The 19,375-nt window shown below is 35.4% G+C and overlaps 2 protein-coding genes across 3 annotated transcripts in view; one reads left to right on the top strand and one right to left on the bottom strand.

The window, feature by feature from the left end:
- Positions 1–15,709, top strand: part of LOC100169555 (sodium- and chloride-dependent betaine transporter) — a 49,509-nt gene extending 33,800 nt beyond the window's left edge. The window contains exons 2-14 of one of the 2 annotated variants that reach the window (XM_003242660.4): positions 47–692; positions 7,605–7,744; positions 9,254–9,384; positions 9,636–9,786; positions 10,046–10,237; positions 10,312–10,475; positions 11,008–11,230; positions 11,434–11,714; positions 11,825–11,956; positions 12,968–13,195; positions 13,312–13,512; positions 14,084–14,247; positions 14,879–15,709. In XM_003242660.4, coding sequence (XP_003242708.1) covers positions 625–692; positions 7,605–7,744; positions 9,254–9,384; positions 9,636–9,786; positions 10,046–10,237; positions 10,312–10,475; positions 11,008–11,230; positions 11,434–11,714; positions 11,825–11,956; positions 12,968–13,195; positions 13,312–13,512; positions 14,084–14,247; positions 14,879–15,308 — 2,505 coding nt within the window. In that variant the 5' untranslated portion in view covers positions 47–624 and the 3' untranslated portion in view covers positions 15,309–15,709. The remainder of the gene's footprint in view (positions 1–46; positions 693–7,604; positions 7,745–9,253; positions 9,385–9,635; positions 9,787–10,045; positions 10,238–10,311; positions 10,476–11,007; positions 11,231–11,433; positions 11,715–11,824; positions 11,957–12,967; positions 13,196–13,311; positions 13,513–14,083; positions 14,248–14,878) is intronic. The other variant, XM_003242662.4, reaches the window with a different exon arrangement.
- The window catches only part of LOC103308562 (glutamate receptor ionotropic, kainate 2), a 15,918-nt gene continuing 12,198 nt past the window's right edge, over positions 15,656–19,375 (bottom strand). Inside the window, exons 16-17 of the mRNA XM_008182161.3 lie at positions 16,452–16,598; positions 15,656–15,986 (exon numbers count right to left, since the gene is read on the bottom strand). Of these exons, the coding sequence (XP_008180383.1) occupies positions 15,822–15,986; positions 16,452–16,598 (312 nt within the window). The 3' untranslated portion in view covers positions 15,656–15,821. The remainder of the gene's footprint in view (positions 15,987–16,451; positions 16,599–19,375) is intronic.

The raw sequence follows: 19,375 nt of genomic DNA, 5'->3' as shown, positions 1-19,375 counted from the left end.
GACGCGTCGCGAGTATATTATATTATTTTTATTATTGTTGTTAAAGGTTCAGTGTCGACTAGTACTCCGTCACGAGTACATCCGCGCCGTGCCTACACACGTGTAATGATATTATAATAATATTATGTAACGACAGTTTTAAATTGTTTATGCGACGTTCTCTGTGCGTAACGTAATAATAATATTATAGATCACAATAATATAATTTGTATTGTACACCGTACACGTGTGCAGTCGCATCGGCTTTCCGCGCGTTGTTCACGCGACGTCGATCACGACGAACTGACCGGCTGTGGTGTAAGACAGAAATAAATTCTCGAGTTTCCGCGTTTTGACAACTTACTATACTCTGCTACAGTGGACGTCCTTGGCGGAAAAAAAACAACAATTTTATTCGCTATACTATAGCGACTTATCCGCCGCACCGCGGCGGTTACTCACGTAACTCGTCGTCGTTCCCTTGATCCTGAAAAAACTGGACGCGCCGTGTGTTCATTAGTGCGGCGACCATGTTCGGAAGACGACGTCGACGACAACGATCGGTTTTGTGTTAACCGAGAACTTTTTTCGGCGTACGCGGAGATTTAAGTGTTTGAATGCCGTGTTAACCGCGACCTTACTTAAATGCCGCGTTTCGAAGTCGTCACCAATCGGTATGGAAGCATTATCGACGTACGAGAATGCGCCGACGAGTGAGTGACAATAATATTATATAATATATTATAATATCAATGTAATTAAATGTAATTGTTTTAATTATGTCAAGTCAATCGTTACATTAGAAAAATCATAAATTTTTACTGTAGATAATATATTATATGTAATATAATATATATAATATGTATAATATATTTTGTGTATTTTTTAGAAATTAAAATAAAATATTCAATAGAATACATAACAAATTCCGAGTCGTTAAAATGTGGCCTCTACGGCTCTATACGTGAGCGAACAAAAAAAATGGAACAAAACAATAACCATACACGTTTTGTCATAATGATTTATGATTTGTTTAAAAAGGCCTCTTCCGTTTTTACATATTTTACGGGTAGAATTCTTCACGTCCCCGAGTAGGTATAATTATATTATATTATAGCGTTTAGTGCTTAACGTTTAAATAACGTTTTTTTTTTGTACCCAGAGAATCTAGGGCTTAATTTTTAACTGCTCCGTCGCACGGTTATAAACGTGAGATTATTCTGTTTTTTTCTATAATTCGCACGACCTAACCTCATTCACATTGTCCATCTATGACGGCTCGATCGCCGACGTTTCAACAGTACCCATAGGAAGTTTAGAATAATATTCTCGATGCGTGTAACAATGCACATAATATATAGGAACATTATATTATTATTATATTAAATTGCGCCAAGAGTTGTTGCATCCTTTAAAAAAAAACAACAATTTTTCTTAAAAAAATAAATTTATTTGTCAGTAAATAGCTCTTCATAATTAACCATTATTAAAATTGTTTAACATTTTTGGTTTATCAGAAGGAAGGAGACTATTATAATATGTAAAGTTTTAATTTAAGCTCGTAAATATGGTTAGGTACATAGACTGTCCTGAACAGTGGAGAACTGGGTCACTACTATTTTTTTTATGTATTTTCTCAAAAACCAATTATGTTTTAGCATCTTGTATCGATATAATGATATGATTAGCTATTGAAACAAAAATTTAATCCCGCATTCTATCCTTTTCCATAAAATTTTTTGAATTTTTTTATTTTTTAATACCTACCTACTATCTACTGTTAAATGTTATGACGTATAATTGTTATTGGATCATATGACCCGTTGAAATCTCTATGAAAATAATTAGGTATATACAATAACAAACCAATGGTTGATAAAATGTATAATAATGTAATCGGTAGGATTTTCTTTCGGTGATATTGTGACATAATATTGTTATTAATTAGAAAATCGTTTGCTTGGAGCATGGCGGATCCAGGGGGGGGGGCAAAAGGATAATTTCCTCCCCCCCCCCATCACCGTAGTTTTCCTTTGTTTTACACTGTGTTTAGTCAATTTTGTAGCCAATTTTGCAACTTTTTGTACTTTTGCCCCCCCCATGCCCCTCCCAAAATTAAGCCCTGGATCCGCCACTGGCTTGGAGATACCTACATACCTACTGTAAGCTTGCTGCAGCTTTACACGCGGTATTAATATTTTATAGGCGTATCTATATGGCATTATAGTGACGTATTGTATGTACGTACATATTTATATTTCAGTTAATATTCACGTATACTCGCGTTTGTGTGGAATAAATTATAATATAAGCCTTTCAGTACTGTATTAGCAGGTACCAAATACATGTTATTATCATTATAATCAGCAGCGGCCTGCAGCATGGCTATAAATAGTATAGTTGCCCATCGACCCATGATTCCAATACTTGAAAAGTGTCTACCGAAATGAATCTCTATAATCAGTATTAAAGTTAAATTAAACAGCCGGAGACTTAAGCACTAGCGCTTATATGTCATAGTGGCCATCACGGAACTACAATTTACATTTGAAAGGTAATTGCATTTATAGTCACTACAACAAAAAAGCGCTAGTGCGTAAGTCTCCAGCTGTTTAATACTGATAATGGAGATTCATTTCGGTAGACACTTTTCTAGATTCGTTGGGCAACCATACTATCTTTAATTGTGGCCTGCAGTAAGTCAGCGATATAGACATATAGTTAAGAAGATAAATATATTTATAAAGATTAGAGTCGACTGTTACTGCGCTGTGTACGATACGCGTATGTCTACAACAGCAGTATAATATCAATCGGTATATCGTATATAGACATATTTATATTATAGACGGCGATCGGTACATATTACATTACAATTGCAATATAGTGTAGAGCTGAAATAGAAATATAGAAAATAGAAAATAGAAATATATTAGTGACTTTAAGTTTGTCTATTAAAATTTCAAACATATTTAGATTTTTACACAGACCGACGTTGCACAACTGCGAGCCTGCAGGTATAATATATTGTTATTATATTATGTGTGTACGCATTAGCATTATTGGCATTAATGTAGTAAAGATAAAATTAGATAATGTAAAATATATATTTTATTATAAAATATAATGGTGGTCGGTTGAGGAACTGAACTACATTAGATTGCGTATTTGCGCGCAATGTCATCTACTATAACAAACATACGATCCGTAGGCATAATTAAAATATATAATAATATTATACCGACAGTGGAGATTCGTGTTTTTTTATCTATATTATGATATTATTAAAATGTTTGGGTTCGGTATCGTGGTTGATAGATATGACATTATAGACTATAATAGCTTTGGGTTAACGACTTAACAGCATAATATACGTATAAGCAGCAGGTTCTTATATTATTATTATTATTATCACTCGCAATAATTATTATGATTTTAACGGAGAAGGGGAGATTTTAAACGGTCTTAATGATTTTAACGCAGAAGTTGAAAATGAATAAGACCGTTTCGCGACGGTTTGATTTCACTGCGCGAAACGTTCGTCTCTCCCGCTGCGAGTTTTCCGCGTACCTATAGATCTGTATACAATATATATAACATATGTGTAGGCTGCTCACGAGGTTATTCGCACGAAATCGCGTGCGTAGGAATGCGATGGTTTTTCGTCCGAGAACAAAAGCGACGGTTCGGGTTATTATTTTTTTTATTCGCATACAATTTTTTCACAACTATATAACATTATAAATATATGTATATATATATATATATGTATGTACACTGTACAGTACTACAGTGTAAGCGTATTATGCACTAACTCTGCAAGCACAAGTTTAATCTAAGAGGTGTGTTTTAACCTACGTTATATTAAATTATTATCATATGTTAGGTATAATATAATAATAATACCTATAATGCAAACGAACAAAACTCAACCGGTCCGCGTGTACACGAGTACACGACACACAAAATTGTATATAATATAGATTATCGTATTTAATATAACATTATATTCGTTTGTGTTTGTACATAATAAAATGTATGATATATAGCAACCGGTCTTGTACGGCAGGTATATGTATACGTATTTAAAAAATCGTAAAATAACACACAGTTGTGCAAAAACAATTAATGTTAACGTAATACATTGTACATAAAGTTTTAGAAATTTCAGGGTCAACTATACATAATATATTTAATATAATATATATGCCTACATAAAACGCTAATCATAATGGTTAGGAAATAAATCATTGTTCCATCAATATACCTACGTCGGGTGGATAATACAGATTCTCAATACATTGTTTATGTCACACAGTTTTTTATTCTCGCATTTCCATATAATAATATTATGTAAATCATAAAGTTGCAGATCTTTTGTATTGTGTCGTTATATTTTCTTAGATCGAAAAAGATCTCCAGGGGGGTGTTTCCGTGTGAATATTGTGTAGATACGTAGAATTTCGTCCCACGGGTTGGTCCGTTTTTAAATAAATTATATATTTGTATTATATTTTAGATACTGAATGGAGCTAAGAATGTATTGAATTTACAACGATGTGTGATTTATTTTATGTCTGAAGACACCTTTTCTAGTAGAAAAAATGCTTTGATCATCAACTTCGATGAAAGGTTCTTAAAATAAATTTCAAATCTAGGCAATCCTACAGGTACATAATTACAAAGGTATGTACTGTTTTCGAAAATTGTGTACAATATTACAGCGTTTAACTCTCTTTTTTTTTGTAAATTTTGACCGTGATACTCAGGTTTATGGACAAATAAAAAACACGTAATACATCCGTAAGAACCTTATTTATATGCATAAACTCAATTCTGTTAGTTTCTGTAAAAATGTAAGATTGACAGACTACAAATAATTATGTTAATCTTATCATAGATATATTATACTATTATGGCGCGTAATTATATATTTATACTTCGTTGACCGTAAAAAAAATTGTGATTATTCAGCTCCTTTTGGGTGCAACTCAGCCCCTCTGGTAGGCAATCCGACTACGTCGGATCGTGGACAATGTGCTACAGCATATCAAGTAGCCAGCAGGCAATATGCGAAAATTTGACTTGATGCATGCTTGCACCTGACCTGCCCGAATGGCAACCAAATAATAAATACTAATTATTTCTCCTAAAACCAATAGCAACCATTTATAAACAACAATTTCCACCGTAAATCTCTAAATTCCCATTTGAGCATCTCCCTGGGTGGTAGGAGGGTAAAAATTACTTAACGACCTATTCTCAGAACTACTGACAAACCCGAATTAAGGGGGGGCAGAGGGGGCCATGGCCCTGGGCCCACAGGCCACAACGGATATCAAACAATAGTGGCTCCTAGCGGATAATACGTTTTTTTTTTTTTAATTAAACTAGAAATATTTGAATGAAATATATTAAAGTTTCCTATAGGCTAATATTGCTATTTGTAATTAATTACCCCTATCAACTGTATAAATGTTAAAATTTAACATAATATTGTTACTATTTTATCAATAATTTAGATGACCTTGTATGTCAGGAACACTTTATAATTAATAATAATAAAAAAAAAGGTGGGTAAGTGGATGTCGCTCTGCTGTACAGTAGGTTACAAGTGGGTCACTGTATAATGGATAGTATTAAATTTGAATTCAATGATATAATATCACTGTATAAGAAAAACGATTCTGAGCGGAGATGGTTTGTCAGTCTAGGTATTAGACATACCTATTATAGGTAAAAATACTTATCTATAGTATTAAAAAAAAAATTGACCTATAATAGGTATTAATAATAAATTCCAAATTAATCATATCACAATATCCATCAAGTAACGCGTTATACATCAACAACAAACCGTGGTACTATCATAGATATATAATAGTATACTTTAGAAGTTTCAAGTACCCACAAATAATATTATACAATCATTACAATCACAACAAAATAAATAAAATATTTATTCCAGGTTTTTTAATATGTAATTTTGTCCAAGTTTTGTGAAAAATCGATTTTGCGTAAAAATTCCCGTTTTTCCTTAATTTTTCTTTGGTTTTTCTTGGCACTTTTGAAAATTACTGGGAATTGCACCAACGATATTCACTTTCCAATCGAACAAGATACTAAAGTTGAAAATCGAAGCATTATTTCGACTACTTATCGTGTACAGACACAAAAAAAAAAAAACACACATCATTGTAAAATCAATACATTCATCGTTCCACTCAGAATCTAAAATAGGCTAATATTGCTAAATACTACTATAATAATATATAATTATGTTATTATTATGCTATCGTAATATCGACTATGTTGTCTATTTTAAGCAGGAAAATAATTGGTAAGGAAATGGGATTTATAGGAATACCTGAGTAGTGAGTATGGTGAATACCGTCGATTACGAATTTACGGCGAATGATGTTTGAATCATTATTACTAGGTATTATAGATTTGGCTATAAAGCTGTTTTTAATAATAATAATTTATTTTAACTTCTTCATAATAATATTAACATTTAAGTCTGTTACTGTATTAATGTTACTGTAACTATGTACAATTTTACAGTACATAATAATTGATAAAAATGAATACAAAAAATATAATTTTTGATGTTAACTTTTGAATATTACCTAGAATAATGAACATTCATACAACACTATTTATAATTTATTCTGTATATTATGTTTATTGTTCAAATATTTACATTTTATAAAAAAAAGTATTTAAATAATAAAAATAATCAAATATAATATGCCTATAAAGTAAAAAAAAATGTATCTCTGAAATATATTTATTTGTGGATCCCCGATATTTTGATTATGGGCCCCTAAAATTGTTTGGCCCCGGGTCCAAAATTATCTTAATCCGGGCTTGCCTACTGATTATACACACAAACTTTCATAAGAATCGGTCGAGTCGTTACGGAAGAGTGCGACCACTAACACTGTGACACGAGAATTTTATATATTGGAGATTACAGTAGTACTATATTGTTTTTAGGTTTCTAAACATAAGTTTAGAACACCTTTGCCCATCCGTTAGTTACCAGTAAATAATTACAATTGGTTGATATTAAGATATTTATTATTTGTATATTATATTTAGTAAGTAGTTAATATAGATTCAGAATAGCCAATATTAACAAATAACCAATAAGTACCAAAATATTATAAGGGTTACCAAATTATTTTTAAACTCAACATTGAATTATAGTTTATAGTTTAATGCATTGTATTATAATATGATTGCAAATCGGGAATTTAGCGAGCTTTCGTAACTTGTTATATACATGTAGCCCGATGTAGGTATATTATTGTATTGTACAAATCACGATATTTTTTACGGTTTTTAGAAAATAATATGAACATGGAATTAATCCAAACTAATTGTATCGAAATTAGACATTATAGTCGTGTGTCGGTGATCTAATTAAGTATAATTATCTATTACTGTGATAACGGTCGTCCTTGATATTCGCTTGACTTACCTACTCGCCGCGAACGACATAACGTGTTGACACTGGTGCAAATATATATTCAAGCTGGAATTATAGTTTATAAATATTAATAATAATGTATTAATGTTCAAAGTTCAAACTTTCATAAGTTATTTTCCTTTTCTTTCAGAGCGTACGAGATGTCGCAGGAGTCTCAAAGTCCACTAGGCCAATGGAGCAATAAATACAGTTCCGTTTTGGCCACGCTTGGTTGTACTTTGGGAGCCTTCAACATCAGTCGGTTCGCCATACTCGCAGTACAATTTGGAGGTTAGTGTGCTTACGCATATTATTTATTACGATTACGATCAAATTTCAATGCGGCATTGCTCGTATATACAACGTATGATTATATCGTATATAATATATTACAATATTGCATGAAATCTTGTTGACTGCGGCAACATCGTATTATAAAAGTATATATACTGGGAGATCGATACTAATTAAGGGGTTTGAAAATTTGTTTTCATTTTAAGTGGTTAAAAACATTTTTCAAAAAAATTAATATTATTTCTATGTTTTATCGTTATCATTTTATATTTTTTTTTACTTTTTTAATGACAATTTGCATTTTAATTTCTTTATTGCAAAGCAGAATATTTTTGGAATACTTTGATACATAACATCGAATTTTGGACGGTTAATTTTATTTATGTGTTTTAAGTATTTTTTAGAATTACATGGGTACCCCGCAAAATGTTGGTCCACTACTCCGCTCATCTAGACTTTAAATACTAATAAACCAGGCACCAGCTACTAATAGTTTGCTGGACCAAAACTTGATTTTTATAGATTAAAATACCTATTCCGAAAAATAATTTACTTAGAAGTATGAAATTCAAAAGAGTAAAATTTTAAAATTATAGCGATAAAAAATGTAAAAAATATAATTTTTCTTAAAATTGAAGTTTTGAAACGACTTAAGAGGACGCTACACCTGCGTATTGTTTCCGTCTTACAAATGTACAACATAGCAAAAACTGTTTTGCGCGGGAAAGAAGGCTAAAAAGTTCTTACTGTTTCAAAAATCATTATTATTTGTGGTTTTTGAAACTTGAAAAACTTTTTTCATATAAATTATGTCAAAAAAAATAAAAACGACGTTGCACAGCCAAAATTATTCTTTTTATGTGATAAAAATATCGTTTCTTAGTATGATTGTTAGAGCCTTCTCGGTTCTTTCCCGCACAAAACAGTTTTTGCTATGTTGAACATTTGTAAGATGGAAACAACACATGCGGGTGTAGCGTCCTCTTAAAATTTGTAAAATAAATAATTTCAAAAACTATAGTGTTTTCTAAAATATTGAATGTCTTAATATTATGTTAAATGGATCACTGTATAGTCTCTCAAAGACCTCCGGGTGCGTTAGTCGTCGCTATATGTGGTCCTTGAAAACTAACGAGGCAAATATTATGACGTGCATTATTTAAGATGTAGAATAACACATTACATACATACACGGGGTGATTCATTCAAATAGGATTTAAAAGTAGACTTTGTTGTTTTTGAAAAAAAAAAACAATCATACCTATGTAATTTTAATTATATCAAGTATAATTCACTACATTTTTCCAAAAGAATTAATAAATAAATTATTATAACTTAATTTTTACAATAAATACTTAAAACTATCTGTAACAGTGTTTTTTTTCAAAAAATATACAACAATATACTCGGATAATTTTAGCGTGCCCATTTAAATATAACATATTATGGGTACATGATTCAAAATTGATTTTTCACCCAATATTTTGTTTTTCTTTGCTTATACAGCCAACTTTATACTACAGTTCCTAGTGTTATCGTTGCTAGTCGGCATACCTCTGTTTACGTTTCACAGTTCACTCGGCCAATTACTAGGCGCCGGGGTCATGGACATGTGGAGGATATCACCGATATTCAAGGTAAGTCCGTTTAAACCACGCAACGGGAGAGCTCGATCAATAACAACATAATATTATTGTGCACTTGAGGCGTGCGAATTTCCGTAAAACGACAAAGTAACGTTTTCTCCGCGGCCGCCATATTAAAATACATGGACGCGGGTCTATAAGACGCACCGACGCCGCAACAGTGCATATAATAAATGTTATTACTTATTGTAATGTTCTATTATTTACGGACAAGTTATATTATATTATGCGTCTGATTACAGGGGATCGGCATCGCACTGCTTCTGGCCCAGGCGTTCATCGGCACATACACCGTGATTGGCATCTCGTGGATGTTCACATATTTTCGCGATTCGTTCATCACGAAACAAGACGTTTACCGTTGGGCAGAACCGATCGAAGAGTACAAAGAAGGTAACTAAATAATATAGAAACGAATTTATTGTACTCATAGGTATATAAGTTACTTATATACTGTTTGTATCTATAATATAATAAGTAGTCATCGCACTATATTATTATTGTATCACGTGTCGCTGCAGTTATACCTATATAATATTACTGTTATTATTTATTATTATTATTATTATAGATTTATAGCATGTAACGGTGACTTTAATAATAATCGTTTTGTCATTCGTATAATCAATAATGTAATATTATATTGTTGTAGACGGCATGCCCTGGACTTTGTCTTCAAATGTCAGCTACAACATCGAAGAGACAGTACCGGGTTACTTTAATGGCATAGTTCTGCAGAGAAAGTACTTGGAAAAACTCGAGATGAACGACAATTCTTTGAAGTTGCCCGTAGTTATCAACCTGACGATCATATGGACAATAGTGTTCATATGTTTAAGTAAAGGTAAGTGCTCATATTGGTTTAAATATAATTACTGTAAAATTATTTTTAATAAATACCGTTTTTAATTTGTATAGGTCTGAAGTCGTACAGTAAGGTGATATGCATATTCTCACTGGTACCGGTTTTCGGTATGTTCATGTTGTGCACGAAGATGTTGGGGTTAGCGCCAATGATCGGGTTCCAGCATCATGACATTTTCCCGGAAACGGATTGGAGCGAGTTTTTTCTCAACACCAAGGTAAAATTATGTCACATTACATCCACATACACGGTGATTTATTTTAATGCGAACTCGAATTTCAGGAAATTGAAGGAATTTATTGTTTGTGTTTTTTTTTTGAAATTTTAAAAATATTCATTTACATTTCCTCATGATTGTTGATCATCATAAGTAATTGTTCATATACGTTAAAAAAAAAATATGAAAAATCCCTTGTATTGTTGTTTCAATCTTATAATACTACGTTACAAATGTTTTTTCTTCGTTCAAGTTTTATTTTTTACTTCACATTTTGTCGTAATGATTATAATGATAACATCAATTTTTTGACGAGTATACAATATTATTATAATATAATTATCTTGTCATGACGCGGCCGGGGTAATAAACAACACAACATACTGTCAATGTAACAACTTATTTTATCACACTTAAATATTGTGATGTAGTGCTTATATAGAAAATACAAATACAAAATCGTATACAACTGTTATAATAATATTGTTATCGCTGACCATCTTCATTATACACCGTTATTTCGACATTTCAGAGTTGGGTGGCGGCGTTCACTGAGACGTTTCTCACGTGGGGCATACTCGGCGCGTGCACAATGCAAATCACTTCGCACAATCGACCGAAGCATTTACTGCACAGAGACGCTTCGTTAGTGATTATCCTAACAATAGCTGTACTCGTATTGGCCGCATTTTTAGCCAACACGTGCGTACATCTCCTCGAAGCCCACGGATACATGTACCTGCCTAGTTCTTTCGGTAAGTCTTTGGCCCTTTTCTCCACGCCCCCTCCCCTCATTAGTCTGAATATTCCTTCATTGCGAGGAAAATCTCATACATAAGTTGTAAGTTACTATATTATATACATTAAACCCGACCACACCTATACCGTATATATACTAACCTATCCTCAACCTATCGTAGATCTCACGTCGTCAACCGTCACTGTTTTATACTTTCAGAACGGATGAGTTCCTATACGTTTCTGTTCAAGCAGAATTCCGCTCAGGCCCGCAAACACTTAACGCCCGTGCGATGGATGCAGCACAGCAGTCTGTTCATGGGCGAGAGGACGATGAAGAACAACGTTCCGGGGATGCCGCAGGAGAGCGGATACCAGGCCATGCGCTTAGCGACTGAACTGTTTCCGGCCACGTTCGCCATGATCGGCGCCAAGAACATCTCACCGTTCTGGTCCGTCCTGTTTTATTTCGTGCTCATCATGTTTGGCATTGGACAACAAGTACGTTATCAAAAGCAAACGTACAATATAATAAATACCATACAATTATAAACATAGGTTGATCAATGCGTATAATAAATGTTTTTTAAAACTCTTTTTGCTCGTTACAGATCGCGATATGGCACTGTGTTGTCAGTGGGATCATATCTTTGCATCCGTTCAAGCTGAGGAAATGGCGTACAACGATCACATTTCTGTCGTGTGCGGCCGCATTTTCGATCGGTCTATTTATGGCGACTGAAGTGAGTGTCATTTAACTGTCGAATTTAATTATTTCATATCTGAATAAAATATTTTATTATAATCCACGTAACACTATACCCTTACACATGTCATCGTGAACTCAAAGTTTGACGTAACTATAGTATAGTATGAAAGTATAGTTAAACCTAACTTAACAGAAAAAATGATAAAGTCCCTGCAAAAAAATAGGTACCATTGCATTTCTAGTCTAAAATGTTCGACCTGTCCGAAATGGCTATAACGGACATTTTCTGTTACGGACACGGACTATAATCTTTTTTCCAAAAACGTTCATAACTGAAAACAGTCTTAGTTCGAACAAAAATGTATATGATACGCAATAGTGTCCCGGTTCGCGATAACACGTCAAGACACGGATTACGACTGATTACAATGTAATGAGTATGTCATACTCTTATATCGCCAATGACGATAAAGTTAATTGCGTTAATTTATAATGATAGTAGTTGATCCTAAATGGCGTTGCCGTTACAAATGAAATAATGCCAGTAGACTTCGTTAAATGTAAATTACAGATATTTTTAAAATAGTAATTTGGGTGGTTTTGACCAAATATAATAAACACAGGATTAAAATTATACACAATTATAATAAGTAATAAGTAATAATTATTTTTTGAACATAAGCAATGAAAACCCTATAAAAACAAAAAAATATTCATTTTTCATGTGCTATAAAATCCCTGTATGAGCCCTTCATTAAAATGCAAATTTTAAAAATTGGCATGAAATGCATACGTTTGGGTATATACCACCTATGTAGCAAATTTCAGAACAATGAGTGTGATAGACTTGGCTGTGGATACCACTTTCGTACAGTTACCAACACACATATATTGTCTTTTATTAATATATAGATTATAGATAGATAATATGTAAAATACTAAATCCTGTCAAAATGGACATTGTTTATGGTCCCGCGTCTGTCCGTTATATAGGTATACAATATGTTATTCCACTGCAGTATTTCAATTCGTTATAATTTTTTAGCTGGGAATTTTCATCGTGTACTTGATGGACTACTGCGTCGGATGTGGTTGGTGGATAATGATACTGTATTTGCTGGAAATCGGAGCCTTGTTCATGGTGCGCGGTCGTCCATACAGCGGTGAGACGGTAGTGGCAACGCTGTTTTCGCAGGCCAACCATCACCTTCAGGTGTGGATGGCGCCGATGCTGTCGTTCGACTGGAACATCGTCGTGCCAGTGGCTCTAATCGTAAGCGTCGTTAAATAATAATATACAACAATAAATTGTAGTATAAAATATGCTATTTGAATTAGCATATAACCATGCGTAATATTATTATAACGACGATATTCTTGGCCTCGCAGCTCCTCAGCACGTCCGTGTTCAAAAACGGCGGATACCGGTGGCTATACAATTGGAAAAGCGTGTCTCAGTCCACGTATTGGTCGTCGTCCAGCCGGGAGTTTGGCTGTTTGTTGCAGATCGTCCCTCTGCTCATCGTCCCGTTCGCCGGAATCGTGCAGACTTGCCGGTACCTGGCCACCGGACCCCCGGACTTGTTCGACGTGAGTGCACGTTACATTGTTATAACTTATAATATTATATAATAGCGACGTGGTCCAGTAGAACGCGGTAACGTAGAATTGAGTGGAGTAACTAGGATTTTTAGGAACGGGGAGGAGGTGTTAATAGTTAGTTATACATTTTTACAGACTGCCCAGTTAAAATGTCGAAAGATAAACAGTGAACAAGAATGATTCAAATCGCCATGATTGACTTCACGGCTTAAATCATAATAAAAAAACTTGTAGGTTTGATTTCATGCAATTAAACCAATAACTGTACCGTAAGATTCCCAGGCACACCGCCTTTTGAATGGTGTGTGTAAGATAAACTATTCCCCGCTATAACTATGAGTTTTCTAATTTATTTTTTACGATTTTTAAGAAGTTGAGATAAAAAACATAATATACACACAATTGTAAATATATATAATATATAATGTCAGACCCCAAGCAGGGGATGTCATAACAACACATTACCCCCGTATAGCGTATACCACTGGTACCGGCGGTACTGCCACACTGGTGTACATCACACTGAACAATACCGTTTGCTTACTCTGTCTTTAAACAGCGGATCCAGATGCTGTACCGGCCAGTGATCGAGACCCGCAGACCACCGGAAAGCAGCGAGGCGACGTCCGAGGTGGGCGTGAATGGTTCAGCGGCCGTGCAGATCGAAGACCCGCCGCCCAAGTACACGCCGCCGCCGTCATATTCCACGGCCACCGGAGCAAGGTCTTTACGATTCACAGAATTAGTAACGGTTTACGAGAACGACTAACAGTAGTTTTAGTGTAGTGTATTTTCTATCATCGCACGCTCTGCTTTACACGACTATATATATATATTATTATGTATTTACGTCATTTATTCTTGTACATATTATTATTTTTGATAATCACTATGTTAATGTTGTGATATATTTTTTTGTCATATTTTTATACCTATAATACCACCTAGTCATTACTCTTTATCTCAGACTGTTGAATGCAAAATTAAATGTAAAAAAAAAGTTTAATATTGATAATACATTTTTAACGTGTACCTAATATATATATTACATAAAACAATAATGATATAATAACACGTATTTAGAAAATATTAACATTCTTCGTAGTAATAATATGTAGACATATACCTATACCTACGTCTTTTAACATGCATGCGATTCACAATTGGTGGTTTTCTTCTTGACACTTGGCACGGACACTTTAACGCGCACCGCTTGGCCTCGGCACTTCATCACTGCTTGTCGGCGACGACCGGCCGCCAGACTTCCGAGTGCCTATGCATTACACACTCGCGACGAAACGAACCGTTATCAACTGTGCGCGCTCGCGTGTTTGTTTTTCTTTTGCTATTATAGAATCGCGAAAATGTTGCGGCAGAGCATCCGGCGGAGCGTGCGCAGATTGGCGCACGTACTCGGCAACCACCATCAGTCGGCGATACTCGGTGAATCTTCTTCGTCGTCTTCGTCGGCCGCCGCGCGTACCGTCCAAGCGGCGACGACGTCTTCGCACCACCATCAGCAGACCACGGTCCTCTCGGGGACGACACAACCGCCGCTGCCGACGTCGTCTCCACCGCCCGACTACACGACCGTGCTAGTTGAGATGAACAGGGACGACGACGACGCCGTTTCCGTCACGCGGACTGTTTGCGGCGAATCGTCGTCCGCATCCAGTCTGTCCGACGAGCAGAGCACCAGCATCGAGTGTCTGATGGAACGGGCCGCGCCCATCAACGTGGACCGGACAGGACCTGTAGCAGCTACGGCGGCGGCGTCGCAGTAGTCCTGCGCGAGGAAATCGCGAATCTATATCATATTATGAAATACCTCTACCGCCGTCGTGCCGAGAGCAAAGCCGTTTGCGCGTGGCTTTGCGGGAATGTAAATACATTTTTGTAAATAGGAATTCAATCGATCGTTTTTTTATGTTTACAAAAAAAATAAAAAACAAAATGACTGTGATAATTTTTTTTTTATTATTATTATTATTTAATAATTATTTTTATTTGAATTATTATTTTTTATACGCTCGAATAATATTGTCTTCATTACATTTTAGGAGCCAATGCTTAGGTATATAATATGTATATATTTTATTATAATAATAATAATAATAATAATAGACACTGATGAATACTATTAATAAATAATATAATAATTATCGTATTGTATAATATAATATAATATTGTTGTATATTATTTACGGACTAAAAAAAAACCTGTACGCGGACGCTTGTCTGACAAGGTAATATGGAAATAATTTCCCGACAACTGGTATTCCGGCGATTGAGCGCCATCACGACTCGTAGTCGTAGTGTCGGTCCGAGTTCATGTACTGATTGGATCCCGTCGGGTTCGAGTTGTCCGCGCTGCTGTTCTGCTTCCTCCGAGCCGGTTTTGTGGATCCGCGACACTTGGCGATGAACTTGAGTTCGTCTTTGAACTCGCTCTTGAACGACACCTGCGGGGGCGGATGCAAGATCAGTCAAGCGTATTATATCGGTGGTTAAAAAGCTAACACTGCAGTCGTAACCGGAAACATTTTTAAAATGATATTTAACGACATGACCACTACGTGTTTTGCTCGATTATTATTATTACATTTTTATTTTTTCACTATGTTCGTTTGATTGCATTGAATGTGGCATTCTTATCGTAATATTTCGATGTGGTTAACAACATTTTTGTAACGTAGACTTAATAATGATATTCAAATAAAGAAAAACAGAAAAATTATATGGTTATCATCGAAATGAAAGTTATGAGACTCTCGGTCCAAACTCCAAACACAAGAAAATCATAAAAAAATTTTTATTCGTCGCGTAGTACATCATTTTCAAAGTTGGCCTTCTTAACCACGGATGCGTTGGGTATGAAAAATAATATTATGTCGATCAGTGGCACTATATATGATACGTATACGAACCTTTTCTTTGCTGGTCGTTTTCCATAGCGTCCAGAACATTTCCATCGCCGCCAATATGGCGGCAACGACGACGCCACTGCACAACACGATGAAAACTCCGCCCACGTTTTTCATGCTCAACTCGCTGGCCTCGTTATTGTCGGTGTCCTACATATTATATTTTATTAATACAAAAGGTATAAGGTACAACTACTCTACACCCTCCCCCCCCCACACTCATAAGAACAATCACATGGTTCAGGTCTTATACTAGGAAATATTATACAGCATTATGTAGTTTATATATATATATAAATATTCAGTGTTGGGCGCAAAGTACGAGTATGATTAAGAGGACGTCTCGCCCACACGACGCGTTGTTACTTGTTTCCGTCTTACAGGTGTGTAACATAGCAAATTTACGTTCAGCAGTTCTCCATCGGCTTGGTTAGTTTTAATATCAGAGTGAATTTAATTATTATTAATCATAAAGCTATAACAACATGTCTTGTGTACGGGGAAAGTGTTTGTCCGATATTTTAATTTTTAAGCGTGTAAAATATTACAATTTAAAAATACTCATACTCATTTTAAAATATTAAAATATCGGTAATAACATACTACCTTTCTTTTTATTTATTTTTTAAAGGAAAACCGTTACTCATATTTGGAGGAAAATGATCCCTCGCCGGACTAGGCGCTGCCTTATGAAAACTATGTACCTATTACGACCTGACCCGTCGTCTAAAAGTAGGTTTCCGGGCCAACGACGATTCTGTGCGGCGTGCCGTATATGCACGCGAATAACTAATTTATTATAATATAGCTTAAACTGAGAATTTTTTTTTTACCTCGGACGAGACCGTCACACTTACCTGACACGCTCCGCCCCCGCGTTTCTCTTTCCACCATTTATTCTTCAACGCCGTCAGTTTTCCCTTCTCCTGCAGACTCAATATGTTTGCGCTTAAAACATTTCGAAAACTCGAGTCTGCGTTAACACAACGACACAAAATATACAAATCGGTTAATATATAGTGACAAAACATAATATAGTATGATGTTATAAATTGATTTTTCAACCGCACACAATATTAGATAGAATACTTTTTTTCATCACAATCCCGTAGCCTTTGTTGTCCAACAGTCCGCCGATTTGGGCCAACTTGCAGTTCCGCTCGACCATGTACCTATATAATATATAATATGCGAGTATAGTGGGCAATCATATAAATGTGAAATGTCGTACACCCAGTGGTTCTCAACCCGTGTGGTCCAATAGGGGCCGGGGGGACATAACGCAATCGTGTCGGGGGTCCGCGATGCTATCATCTTTCTGACACCACACCCACCGTCACGATCGCTATACATGATGGCTATAACTATATTTTTATAATATAATAGATCTAAAAGGTAACTTAAGAAGATGTCACACCCACATGTGTTGTCTCCGTCTTACAAATGTACAACATACCAAAAACTATTTGCGCGGGACAAAATTTCTCGCACCATATTTGTTGTAGAACTACTAAATTTTCATAACACGTAAAGAATAAATTTATCTGTGCAATAGCGTACTCTTTTTTTTAATAGCACTGTCCAATTTTTATAAGCGAAAGAAAAAAACACATGTTTAGAAGCAAATAACTTTTATTGTATTTATGTTATCTAAAATGTGGGCACACTGTTATATAGATAATTTTCCACCCTATATGTTCAGAAATTTTGGAGCCACTACTACAAACAGAGAAAGATAAAAATTGTTCCGCGCAAAACAGTTTTTGCTATGTTGTATATTTGTAAGACGGAGACAACATAAGCGGGTGGTAACATCCTCTTAATATTACGAATCATCTCTAAAACACGTCTTTATTCCTATAATAAGTGTAACTCAGGGCGGACTTGCCATTTTTCCACCCCTAAGCATTACAACACTAGCGCCGTTTACATTGTCGTACTCCCACGGTGGGGGGGTAATGTTCCATGAAATAACCTATAAAGATTGGATGAATCTATAAGATTTCTGAGCAGTATGCACTATGCAGGAGACGGGCGACAGTGTCAGCGTCGCGCGTCGTCGCAATGTTTATTATTATTAATTACTTTATCAAGACATCTGATTTCCAGAATTAATTCCAGTATTCTAAGAATGCCGAGTGCGGGGTGAGGCGGTTCAATCCAATTTTATTTACTTGCTAAGAACTGTGCGAGCGGTCTCCCACCTAGCTAGTAGAGCGGCTATAACAATGTACCCGGCGGCCCGAGGCAGTATATTTGACTGCCTTGGCTGGGAGTTTTGCGCATGTGCCATTCACAATATTGTATGACGTGTTTACGCTGCACACCCGTCTACCACCTCGCATGCACTAACATAGGAAACGCCGGTAACTGCCTCGTCGAGTGCCGATATCGAGCCTCTAGCCGTGGCGGCGCGGAACACCGCGCGCTGGTAGCAGGATTGAACCCAAACTGCGAGGTTAGGTATTATAGCTTATGAATTAAAACGTTACTGCGACGGGGCTACGAGAGCCATTCTCCTTTTTCATGCAAGTTGTATACAAAAAAAAATTAATATCATATATAAATTTAGGTAAATATAATAAATTATGAAATTATGAAAAACTAAAAAGTAAAAATTAACTAAAAAATTGCGCCCCAATAAATTTTGCGCCCTAGGCGCGTGCCTTGGTGGCCTATGGGTAAATCCGCCCCTGGTGTAACTTCATCACCATAATCCGTCAGGGGCGCCATTTGGGGGGGGCAGGGTGTGCGCTCGCACACCCTGAAATTTTGTTGTCCACAATTGGCCTAGGCCTAATTAATACTATGGCCAGATGGCCTTCAGTTTGCCAATCTTTAATTGTGCATGCACCGCAGCTATTCACTGATAATCATAAATAATATTATAATATTGTGTTCTTTAATTTTATAGTTGATAAATTGAT

The sequence above is a fragment of the Acyrthosiphon pisum genome, chromosome A2 (genome assembly GCF_005508785.2).
Source record: "Acyrthosiphon pisum isolate AL4f chromosome A2, pea_aphid_22Mar2018_4r6ur, whole genome shotgun sequence".
In the NCBI taxonomy this organism is placed as follows: domain Eukaryota; kingdom Metazoa; phylum Arthropoda; class Insecta; order Hemiptera; family Aphididae; genus Acyrthosiphon; species Acyrthosiphon pisum.
This window is presented reverse-complemented; position numbering and strand designations above follow the sequence as displayed.